We start from the raw sequence: 12,956 nt of genomic DNA on the forward strand, positions 1-12,956 counted from the left end.
TTACTGAAGTTGAAAGGTTTTTTCAGTTTTAAGTTTTGAAGGCACTACTAAACTTACATTAATTACAATGAATATTGTGAATGAAAAGATCACTCTTTTGAACTTTCATATGTTACTTCACTCTTTTTAATTAACTTGAATTATTTTCATCTTCCACATATTATTGAAATGTATAGATATTTAAGACATAGAGAAAGAAAATAACAACGGAAATCAAGAACACTCAAAAACACAAGAATTCATATTCTAACCCTTTTTTCGAAAATTTTCTTGGTCTTCTCTATTGCATGAAACTACATGATGGCACAGTATGGTTCTAATACATTTGAAAATGTTATACTAACATTTAGATGAACTTACAATAAATCTATTGAAAGAGTAAGTCACGATTTAGATTACAATTTTTTCCTTGTTCTTCCCGTTTTAGTTTCGTTAATTATGATTCTTCCTTCTATATTAAATGATTTTTTGTTATATTTAGATAATATGTTGATATATTAATAGAAAAAAAAAAGTAAGGTGGACTACAATTTTGAGATATGTTGTTCATAAAAAAAATTATATTTCTTTGATTAATAGTCACTGTATAAAATTAATTTCATTGTATATGTTCTTTTTGGCTATATATGATACAATCCTAATGCATAAATTTTCTTTCTGATATGGTGTCTTCTCTTCAATCTTTTAGTGTTATATTACACTATTTGATAAGTTTTCATTGTATTTGTCTATTTTTTTTCCTTATGAAGGTTGTTTTTGGTTGAAGGGTAAAAAAATATTTAAATAATAAAGTATAAAATTAGATTATCATTTTATTCTGTGTTAAATTAAAATATTATAAAATATTTATTTATAAATAGTAATCATTCTACATACCACACTAAATATTAAAAATATTGGTTATTATGAGATCATTGAGTTAAATCAATATATAAAGACCATAATCAATGCCCAGATGCCCACTAAAGATTTGCATTGTTATATGATTAAAGTCTTCAAAAGAATGTGTATGTTGTCGCATGTTTTTTTCTTTGTTTATTTTGTATGTGTTTTCTCTCTATAAACTTCTTTAATTTGATTTTCCATAAATTTCTTATTGTTTTAATTGTATTTTTATTAGGCTAAAGTTAATCTTTTGTGACTATATATAATGCAAACTGGCTAATTACTATCTAAAGTTCTAAATTTACAGTTGTTGATAAATTTTATACATTAAAATAAGATTCCTCGTTTGATGTTATTGTGATTAAACTTCTTTAATTTGATTTTTCATAAATTTTTTATTGTTTTAATTGTATTTTTATTTAGACTAAAGTTAATCTTTTGTTACTATCTAAAGTTCTAAATTTACAGTTTGTTGATAAATTTTATACATTAAAATAAGAATCCTCACCTGATTTTTTTTGTCATAATTTTATAATTTTATTTGTAATTGTTGGATTTTGTTATTCGTTACATGCATGTACATGTAGAATTCTAATTGTTATAATGAAATATAAAAAAAAAAATTAACATAGGATACACGTGCAACGCGCGTGTGCTGAAACTAGTATAATATATAAAATCAAAAAAAAATAAGTTTTTAATAATATTTTGACAAAGATTTCCCAAAAATATGTCCAATTTATAATGGGTTGGGTTGAGATAGGTCGAGCTAACAAATGAGCTGGTCAATAACAAATTCAAACCTAAATGATTGGATCGTTTGCTACCCTACTTCACACGTCGCCTAGGGTTTGCACTACAGCCCAAGCTTGGCGTACCCCATCATAAAAAAATATATATATTTATTCAACAGAAGGGGGAAAAAATTGAATAACTGATATATTATGTTTCTTGTGCTCCATATGGACATAGTACATGAAAAATCGATACAAACTAATGAGAACATAAATGGCTTGTCAACATTCTGGAAAATTGAAATTAATAATCATCTTCAGACTTTACTTTATAAACTGAATATATTAACGTGATTCGTTTTCCAATTTCAGTAAATACAATATGAAGTCATTTATAATAGTCAAAGTCAGCTGCTAAAACAGTGTTGAAAGTCAACAAAAGTTTGGAAAAGGACACTAGCACATGGAGGAAATTATATGTCATGCCTTTTGATCTAATGTTTCGTTTTGAAAATATCGACAAAATTGTAAACTAAAAACTTCATCAAGTTAAAAATCAAATAAGGTACTATTTGAAGTATATGCTGAAATTGCTCATGACGGGTAAAAATCTATGGACTAAAAGATGTTGAACACTCATGTAGAATTCCTCTCGCTCAAACAAGGTTTCACGGAGTCGAGTTCAAGTAGCATCTTTATATGTATCGGATCATTTGTGGATTGAAACTCTCATCAGGATCTGCGAGATATGGATATGAAACTGGATATGCTCGAACCGGACCGCATCTCGATTTGCACATGGATAATCTGCTGTATTACCCTAAAGAGTCATACTCATATCCAGGGCATTTTGCGTACCGCCCTGCCATAGTCACGAGTCTGTTTATAGTCGCGACTGTTGTCATAGTCAACAAGGTTGAAACTTCCAGGAAAAAACTTCGAATTGGGAGGCTTACAACAATGATATCCTGCCTTAGCTGCTTTATCCTTCCCTCAACCTCCCCAGAAAGAGTCCATTCATTGTTGTCTTGGGGAACCATTAGAATCATCTAGTCATTTTCTTCGATTTAAAAGTAAAAATCTTTTACATAAAATAAAATCATCAAGCAGTTCGTGATTTTTTTTCTTCTCACACAAAAAATGTATCCACAAATGGAAAAAAATATGCAACTAAAACCTAATTCAAAATTAAGAAAAACAAACCATTTCTTCTTGTTTTAATTTCTTCTCTCTTACGCTTGCCTTTTCACGCTGAATCATCAACATTGCAACAGCCTTCTGGTTTGAGCTCCATCAAATCTGATACTACCTCTATCATCAACACTCGATCTGAGTAATTTCTATTATTAAACGCAAATCCATAGTCCGGTTGAGGTTCCGATACATTCGAAGTAAGTAGAAAATTCATTCTCGCAATTGAATCGAAGAACATAGTTTTTTTTCAGAGAGAAAATTAAGAGAATTGAAGAAAATCACTGGCTGAAGCACTTTAAATAAGTGTTTGCTTCTTTCTTTTTGTAATTATCTTAAGTAGTTACAAAAATTAAAATTTACTGGCTTCATGACAATTTGTCTTCTAATGTAAATAAAAACAAAATATGAACGTCAAATTCAAAATTAGTTCTTCTAATTGATACTATTTTTCTTGTTTTTCTTCTTCTTCGAGTAGTTGGATAACATCACTTTGAATTGCTTCAAATCTCTAATTTGTATTGAAACTTTCAAAAGCGTTAAATTCGTGACTTTTTTTTTTGTTTTTTTGCTTTCTGCCATTGAAGAAGTTCTTCATAGCACCATTGTATATCATTATTTCATAGTAATGACTCTCATTAAAAGCATATGAATAGTACAATTGCATACCCAAAGTCATTAGAGTTTTTTCACAAATTGAGAAATTTAAGAAAAACTCCAAATATAAAAGGAAAAACAAATTGAGATAACACTGTGCATTTCAAATATGTTTTTTTTTTTTGTATTTATGCCAAATCACAAAATCAGTTACAACTCAAAAATTTGGTCTACTAATTTATGTTCTTCTAATCTGTTTTCTTCTTCGTCTTGTTTTCTTTATTGTTCCAACTGTCTAATTTCTATCAAAATTTGCTAAAGCATTAATTTCATGACTTGTTTTATGTTTTTCGCCATGTAATTTCTTCAAAGCTCATTGTAGCTTAGTGTTAGTGACAAGGACAGGTCAGGACGGATCGAATAATATAAAATATACTATTAGTGTTATATACGTGCAAATATATAAAATATTATTAATATGAAATTAGTGTTGGTTAAAATATGACTATCCAATCTTGATTGAAAGTTTTTTATGTGTGTTACTGATTAACAAAGTTGGTATTTTTATACTTTTTTTAATATTTTAATATGATAGTTTTTAGGATACATGTGCAAATTTAGGCACATATTTTGCACATTGTGTATCCTATATTTCTTACTATGAAATTTTTAAACATAAATTATATTAAAATACTCAACATATCTGATGTTACTACTTTAAATAAGTGTTTTGCTTCTTTGTTTTTGTAATTATCTTAAGTAGTTACATAATTTATCGATTTTCATGGCAATTTGTCCTGTAACGCAAATAAAACAAAATATGATCAAAGGCAAATTCAAAATTAATTCTTCAAATTGTTAGCTATTTTCTTGTTTTCTTCTTCTTTGTGTAGTTGGACGACATTGCTCAAAATCTCTAATTTGTATCAAAACTTCCAAAAGAATTAAATTCGTAACTCGTTAGAGTTTTTCACAAATTGAATCAATGCATATAAATTTAAGAAAAAATCCAAAATGTAAGAGGAAGACTAGATTGAGATAACATTGTATTTCAAATCTGTTTATTTTGTCTTTTACACACGACAACTAAGAATTTGGTCTTCTTTGATATTTTAATATTAATTTTTAGGATACATGTGCAAATTTGGACACGTATTTTGCACACGTACTTAGGTATATATCTATCATCAACACTTGATTTGAGTAATTTCTGTCATGAAAAGTAAATTCATAGTCCAATTAAGATTTTGATATTCGGAATACGTAGAAAATTCATTTTCAAAATTGAATCGAAGCACAAAAAAAAATTCACAGAGAAAATTGAAAGAAATGCAGGTAAGAATTGAAGAAAATCATTGATTGAAGCACTTTAAATAAGTGTTTTGTTTTTGTATTTTTGTAATTATCTTAATCAATGTAACTGATTTTTCAAATCAAATAAAATATTAAAATCAAATTCAAAATTAGTTCTTCCAATTTATACCTTTTTTCTTGTTTTTTTTTTCTTTCTGTAGTTAGATGACAATGCTCCAATATCTAATTTGTATTGAAACTTTTAAAAGCATTAAATTTGTGGCTATGTTTTTTATTTCTGCCATTTAAGTTCCTTCATAGCTCCATTGCATATATTATTTCAAAGTAATTCTACTCTTTAAAAATAAATGAATAGTCAAATTGTGTACCCAAAGTCATTAGAGATTTTTCACAAATTGAATCAATGCCGTGAAATTTAAGAAAAACCCCAAATGTAAACGGAAGACCATATTGAGATAAATCTCCATATTTCAAATCTTTTTTTTTTTGTATTATGAAATCACAAATTCAGTTACAAAATGAACTTCGGTGATTCTTTATCTTTTACACATGACAACTCAAAATTGGTCTACTTTAATATTTTTATATATTAGTTCTTATGATACATGTGCAAATACGGGCACGTATTTTGCACACATATTTGGATACGATCTCTATCATCAACATTGATCTGGATAATTTATGTCATTAATCGCAAATTCATAGCCCAGTTGAGATTCTGATATATTCGAAGTAAGTAGAAATTTTATTTTCAAAATTGATATGAAACACAGAGTTTATTTCACAGAGAAAATTAGGAGAAATGTAGATGGAAATTGAAGAAAATCAATGATTGAAGCACTTTAATTAAGTGTTTTGCTTCTTTGTTTTTGTAATTATCTTTATGAGTTATAAAGTTTACGAATTTTCATGACTAATTTCTGGGTACGCGCCACGCGCGTGTGGCTAAATAAATAAAAATATTTTTGTGAAGATTGTATATTAACAATATTTTTAAGTTATATTATGTGTTATAAAATAGAAAATACAAATTACATGTTCTTAAAATTGATAAGTATCCTATATGGTGTTTTTATTTCTAAGATCCAAAATCCAAAAAACTATACAACTACAATATTTGAATGAATAAGTGAAATGTTATGTGCTACGTTAATGAAATATGTGTAAAATCAGTAACATATAGAAATCTTTTACCGTAAAATTAATGTTGTGTGTTGCACATATTAAGCCCTAGCGAGAAAATTAAATAATAAGTGACATGTGTGTATTCTTCACTAAGAAACTTCCTTGACGAATCCAACAACATCCATACCTGTAATTCTTGTACAAATCCAACAATGTTCATAGCGTATTTTAATAGCCTTTAACTTTGATATTGATTGAGAAAAAATTGCTCAGAGAAATGATATACTCTTCTTTAGAGCCCATAAAAATGGAGAGGGGACTTGAGGAAAATGAAAACTATTCTTGGCTTTATATAATACTCACTTTAAATGATTAATTAGTCTCTTTAGCTTCTTTTCATGTATTTATCATTGAAAATAACATATATTAATATATTAACTATGTGACATTGTATTGAAATCTACAACTTTTAAGATTCTAGCAATGTAAGGGTAACTGCAAATATTAATACCTATTTGTTCTCATTGACTAACATTTGTCTCTTCATTTTCTTTAACGTTTAGATTATTTAATTTTCATAACTGTTCAAATATTCTCAATTCATTAATAGTAAAAAAAAGTTTACTGCTCAATATTTTTCAAAAATAAAATAATCAAATATGAATATAACATTTTTATTTAGTATAAGAATAAAATGGTAATTCAACTTTACATTTTGGAGTTTCCCACTTATAATATAATATGATGTTTTGTTTTGAAAATATCGATAGGTGCATGTCAGATATTTCAAAAAGGCATATAATATATAAATATACCATTTAACTTGGTTTCGAATCACATTTATGTCCTTCAACTTTGGGTGTGCACAAGTAGACACTTAAACTTGTATAAAGTTGAACAAATAGACACACATGTCCTACATGTCATTTTTTGTCCTACATGGTGTCCTACGTGTTTTGTGTCATGTAAGACTCATTTGTTTATTTATTTAAAAGTTGGATAGTTAAAGTGTTTGTTTGTGCATTATGAAAGTTGGAGTTCAAAGTTAAATTTTGAAGCCAAGTTTAGGGTCCAATATATGTATTATGCCTTTAAAAAATAATGCAATTATGTAGAGTTTGACATGAATGCAACAACGATTTGGAAGAGTCTGAGCAACATAAACTCTAAAAGAAAGTGAATTATGGAGCAAAATACAACTGAAATAATGTCACTAAAGATTGGCCCTAGTTTTGCTTGTGGGGTGGAACAATTATTGAGTTGAAATTGGGAATTGTTCTTCAGTGGAAAATGATGGCATAAGGCAACTCATTTGTGAAGCTAATAAATATATAGAAATATCACTTTTAGAATTTGTTTATGATTTCCTTTTTTTTTTATCATCGAGAAATCGATCGAGATCACCTAGATTTAGAAACTTGAGATAACGGACTCATTCTTCTGCCTTTCTCCACTTAAATACAAGATTGGACACGATGATTATTGTCTCGAGACTCAATTTTCCTATCTTTCTCATCATTAATCTCCACATTTTTTCATTCAGGTTTGCTTTTTCTCAACATTGGTGGAAGTTAAATACCAGTCTTTTGTATTCTACTTCTGGAATTTCTACTTCCTGGATCAACAGGCCCGGTTTTTATTGCTAATTCCACCGCGGAGTTCTATGCATCGACACCCATCCTTGTGAGTGGAATCAGTGGCCCTAGGTACCACATTTGTGGCTTCCACTGCAATTACAGTGCAACAGAATGTGTTCTTAGTGTCCTATTAGTAATATTCCAACACAGCTCCATCGTTGAGAGTATCGATTTATATATATATATATGAACCACAATTAGTATGATCTGCTAACAGGAACCGTCCTGTGGTACAGCATTTGTTCAAATGATGGGCAATGTAGCTGTCCAGTTGAAGGAAACTTCTTCAGGCCATTTAACGATAGGAGACCACATCTTGGTAAACTCGATAGAGTTGGAAAGAGGATTCAATTATCTTTAATTTGATAGGTCATGGATCACCTAACTAATTTTGTGCTACAAAATATGACTTCCCTTTTTTTTTTCTCTTTATAACTGTCGACCCTCACCAATGGCCAGACCTACTGTCCAACCACGGACCGTACTGGTCGACTACGTCAATACGTCGAGAGGCATCACAACACAAAAGCATCTGTGCTGTCATTTTTTCCAAACTTCTGTGCCATAAATTCCAAAGTCCAAGTCAATTGTTGTTCCACTCTGCACAAATATCTTAAATCTTTGCCCCAGTCAATACACACAGGGCCGGGCCTCAAAATAATTTCTTCAATGTGCTATATTTTTCCATACTTAAATTGTCTATGGGTGTGTTCACATATTCGATCGGAAGGAAAATATTTTCTAGAAAAATAATGAGACCGGGTTCTATCTTTCCACTAATGGGACCATTTCCAAGTTACAATTTCGTTATTGTTCAACCTTGCAGAAAAATCAAGGTCATTACGAACTTCCATTTACTTTGTGCTATGCTTCTGCTCTTCACTCCTCAGTATTTGAAAACTAAAGGATCTAGCTAGGTGCATGGATTTGATGATTTTAATGTAAGTACATCGTGTGTGTGTGAAACTATTTAGTAAATTTATTCTTCAGCAACTTTATAGTGAATTACATAGATTTCAGTTCTGAGTTATCACAAGTTATTTGTAATCAATATATCCAAGTTTTATACGAAAACCAACACAGTATATACAATCAGGTTGGCGTCAAGTCGTCCACTGAATGGGACCGGCCATCAATTATAGCTCAACTGTACGGAACATCTAATAAATATACGATGAAAAATGTAAAACAATTTCACTTTCATCTTTCATTTGCATGCATCTTCCAGCTTCTGGGATTTTTCATCCACTTTATTGGGAAAAAATCATTTCTTTTTGACATAACGCGTGAAATTTTTGAAAGAAAAAAAAGAGAGCCTAGGCTAATTTAAAACTGTTTTGTGCTAGTTTAAAGAGAGGTCATATCCCCCAAAAAAGGCACAACTTAGGAAACAATGTTTGCAGAAAAGAGACTGTATTTTCCTATCCTTCTCCTCTTTTTTTCGTCTCGATTTGCTATATCGCAATCTGTACGGGACTACAACACCACTCTTTCGAATTCTACAGCAGGGCTTGCCGGGGTTTCCTCTTTCTGGATCAACAGGCCCTCTCTTATTGTCAATTCCACCAACGACTTCTTTGAATTGGTGACACCCATACTTCAGCGGGAAAATGCTGGCCCACGATTTCTCTGTGGCTTCTACTGCAGGTACAATGCCACAGAATGCCTTCTTGGTATTCTTTTGTACCACAACAAATACAATGATGAGAGCGGTGTGATAGATAAACCCCAGTTGGTTTGGTCTGCTAATAGGAACCATCCAGTGAAATTCAATGCAACCTTGGAACTAGGCCATGATGGCAACTTGGTCTTAACGGACGCTGATGGCACTCTTGTTTGGTCCACTAACACTACTGGCGAATCTGTTTCTGGCTTAAACTTAACAGAAATGGGAAATCTTGTGCTCTTTGATAAGAGAAAGCGCACAATTTGGCAGTCTTTTGATCATCCTACGGATTCTTTGCTTCCAGGGCAGAAATTGGTTTCCGGGCGGAAACTCATAGCAAGCGTTTCAGCAACCAATCATAGTCAAGGTTTGCTTGCTCTGACTGTTCTCAATGGAAGCTGGGCTGCTTATACAGATACTGTTCCGCCTCAATACTACTACACTTCATCCAATGCTGATAGTTCTTATTACAGTTTTGATGGCCAAAGTTTTACTGCTTTACACTATCCTACTAAATCAAAAGCTCAATTCATGAAGATTGGGCCTGATGGGCATTTAAAGGAATACAAATGGTCTCTAGTTGATTGGAATGAAGTATCTGACATTTTGTCGCCATATGTAGATAACTGTGGGTACCCAATGGTATGTGGAAGTTATAGCATTTGTACAAATAACGGGCAATGTACTTGTCCGCCACAGGAAAACTTCTTCAGGCCATTTTCTGAGAGGGAACCAGATCTTGGATGTTCACAGCTGACTTCCATTTATTGCAACTCCTCGCAGTATCATAGTTTTGTAGAGCTCAAGAATACTACATATTTTGTATTTCAGTTCAATCATGAACTAAGTTCGAAGATATTTTGGCTTGAGGGGAAAAAGTTGGAAGATTGCAAGAGGGCCTGCCTGAGAAACTGTTCTTGCAAAGCTGCTGTTTTTAAATATGATTGGAATGGGGCTCAAAGAGGCAACTGTTTGTTACTGAATGAAGTTTTCTCTCTTAAAGACAGCAAAGAAGGAAGAGGCAATACAGTATTTCTAAAGGTGCAGAATTCCTCAAAGGGGCAGACTCAGTCTCTAATCATTCCTGGAGGAAAGAAACCAAGACCTTTCAAAGTGATAACAGGATCTACTCTTGCAGCTTTCTTTGGGGTAATTTTAAGCATAGCTATTTGCTTTGTTATTTTCAGAAAGAGGACACGTGAGTCCCGAAAGGTTGCAGATATTTTGGATCTAGCACCAATCTTACCCGGAATCCTAACTCGATTTTCTTACAATGAGCTGAAAATAATTACAGATGATTTCAGTAGAAAGCTGGGGGAAGGAGGATTTGGCTGTGTTTATGAAGGAACACTGAGAAATGGCACTAAAATAGCTGTGAAGCATCTGGATGGTGTAGGTCAAGTAAAGGAATCATTCTTAACAGAGGTAAAGGCGGTCGGTGGCATTCACCATATCAATCTTGTAAAACTCATTGGATTTTGTGCCGAAAAAACCCACAGGCTTCTAATCTATGAGTACATGGTGAATGGATCGCTGGATAGGTGGATTACACATGAAAATCGAGAAAATGGGCTTACGTGGAGCATAAGGCGGAGGATAATATCAGATATCGCGAAAGGATTAGCGTATCTACACGAGGATTGCAGCCATAAGATAATTCATTTGGACATCAAACCACAAAACATCCTTCTAGATCAGTACTTCAATGCTAAGATATCAGATTTCGGGTTGTCGAAGCTAATTGAGAAAGACAAAAGCAAAGTTGTGACTAGAATGAGAGGAACACGGGGTTATTTAGCCCCTGAATGGTTGAGCTCGGTTATCACTGAGAAAGTTGATGTTTATGCTTTTGGAATTGTCCTCCTGGAAATTCTGTGTGGGCGAAAGAATTTGGATTGGTCTCAACATGATGAAGAAGATGTCCATTTGCTAAGTGTCTTTAGGCGAAAATCGGAACAAGAGCAGCTCATGGATATGGTTGACAAAAATGAGGATATGCAGCTCCACAGGGAAGCAGTGACTGAAATGATGAGCCTCGCTGCATGGTGTCTACAGGGAGATTTTTCCAAGAGGCCTTCCATGTCATTGGTGGTTAAGGCATTGGAAGGTTTGGTGACTGTTGAAACCAACTTGAATTATGATTTCACACATGTACCTGAGGTTGGAGCAGGCAACCAACAGAGGGAAATCATTAACAGTTCAAAATTTCCTTCAATTTTATCAGGACCAAGGTAAACAATATGCTTATGATTTTGGATTTAAAGGAACCAAATATGGTTGCATAATGTCAAATATTGCAACGTTTTGAATCTAGCATAACTTCTTCTTTTTTTTGACAAAAAAAAAAGTTATGCTAGAATTCAAAACGTTGCAATACTTTTTTTATGGTGTATGAGACTATAATTCATGTAATGTAATGTTCAGTAACTTCTATACTAAATTTTTGAGCTTCATGTAGAGGCTTCATGTGTGAAAATAAGTATAACATTGTATGTGTTGGTCCAGCTACTGAATTCAAATGGTAGTATGCAGTAAGCTTTATTGTATTATGCTATTGGAAAAGGCCATTTTCTTGTTTTTTCGTGAGATACACACCTATCAAATGATCCATTAACCATGTAAGCCTGTGTATTATGTATGCTAATATGATTTGGTTCGGTTGGTTTCTCTTTACCCAATCTTAGCACATTCAATACGTCGAGAGGCATCACAACACAAAAGCATCTGTGCTGTCATTTTTCCAAACTTCTGCGCCATAAATTCCAAAGTCCAAGTCACTTGTTATTCAACTCTACACAATACCTTAGTCAATACACACAGGGCAGGGCCTCAAAAAAATTCTTCAATGTGCTCTATTTTTCCAAACTTAAATTGTCTATGGGTGTGTTCACATATTCGTTTGGAAGGAAAATGTTTTCTAGAAAAATAATGAGACCGCGTTCTATCTTTCCACTAATGGGACCATTTCCAAGTTACAATTACGTTATTGTTCAACCTCGCAGACAAATCAAGGTCACTACAACTTTCATTTACCTCGTGTTATGCTTCCGATCCTCACTCCTCTGTATTTGAGGTGCACAACCTCCTACTCATCGAGGCCTAGCACTTGTCCCAAAGCATTATTCATTTTTTGAGGCTACTTGATTCGGCAAGTGAGTTGCTACACACTCCTTAGGGATTTCAACTTTCTTGACATGAATAAGTTGTTGCATCTCTTCGCATAGATTGAGACTATATCCTATCATATTATTTATTTATTTTGCTTGAAGAAAAAAACATATAACTCCATATAACTTGTTGGAAGTAAACTAGGATTATAATGGTATTAAACACAATGCAAAGCATACATTGATACAAAATTCAATTATTCCGAAGAGAAAGATAACGCAAGCAAAAATAATGATCTACCTGGGAGCATAAGACCTCATACTGCTCCAAGGAAACTTTGCTGGTGCAACGCCAACATCACTACGTTCTCCACCACGGCCACGACCAAATCTCAACTTCGAGGGTCTTTTTTTATCTCAATCTTGGAAGCAGAGGGGATGGTTTTGAGGGTGATCGGCATGAGAAGTTTAATCGGAAGATGAAATTCACAGTTCTTCTGCCCAATTCACAATAATACGAATTACCTTGACAGAACTACAAAGTCGATCAAACCGCAAGTTTCGAAGAAAGCAGATGGCGGATGAAGAGAGCAGCAGCAGAGAACAGATTAACGCAGGATTAGCCCTAAATTAAAGAATGACCGAAATACCCTTCAACTTCACCGTTTTTACGGGTTTTTTATTTCTTTTCACTCGTACA

General features: G+C 32.5%; 1 protein-coding gene across 1 annotated transcript; it reads left to right on the top strand.

The window, feature by feature from the left end:
• The first annotated feature begins 7,401 nt into the window (after window positions 1–7,401).
• On the top strand, window positions 7,402–12,928 carry LOC101261340 (G-type lectin S-receptor-like serine/threonine-protein kinase SD2-5). Its single transcript, XM_010325364.4, has one exon. It carries the CDS (start codon window positions 8,877–8,879, stop codon window positions 11,382–11,384), a length of 2,508 nt encoding a protein of 835 aa, XP_010323666.2. The 5' UTR covers window positions 7,402–8,876; the 3' UTR covers window positions 11,385–12,928.
• The last annotated feature ends 28 nt before the right edge of the window (window positions 12,929–12,956 follow it).

The sequence above is a fragment of the Solanum lycopersicum genome, chromosome 7 (genome assembly GCF_036512215.1).
Source record: "Solanum lycopersicum chromosome 7, SLM_r2.1".
Classification (NCBI taxonomy): domain Eukaryota; kingdom Viridiplantae; phylum Streptophyta; class Magnoliopsida; order Solanales; family Solanaceae; genus Solanum; species Solanum lycopersicum.

Coding starts and splice junctions, on each gene's coding strand:
- LOC101261340 (XM_010325364.4), top strand. CDS start 8,877: ATGTTTGCAGAAAAGAGACTGTATTTTCCTATCCTTCTCCTCTTTTTT.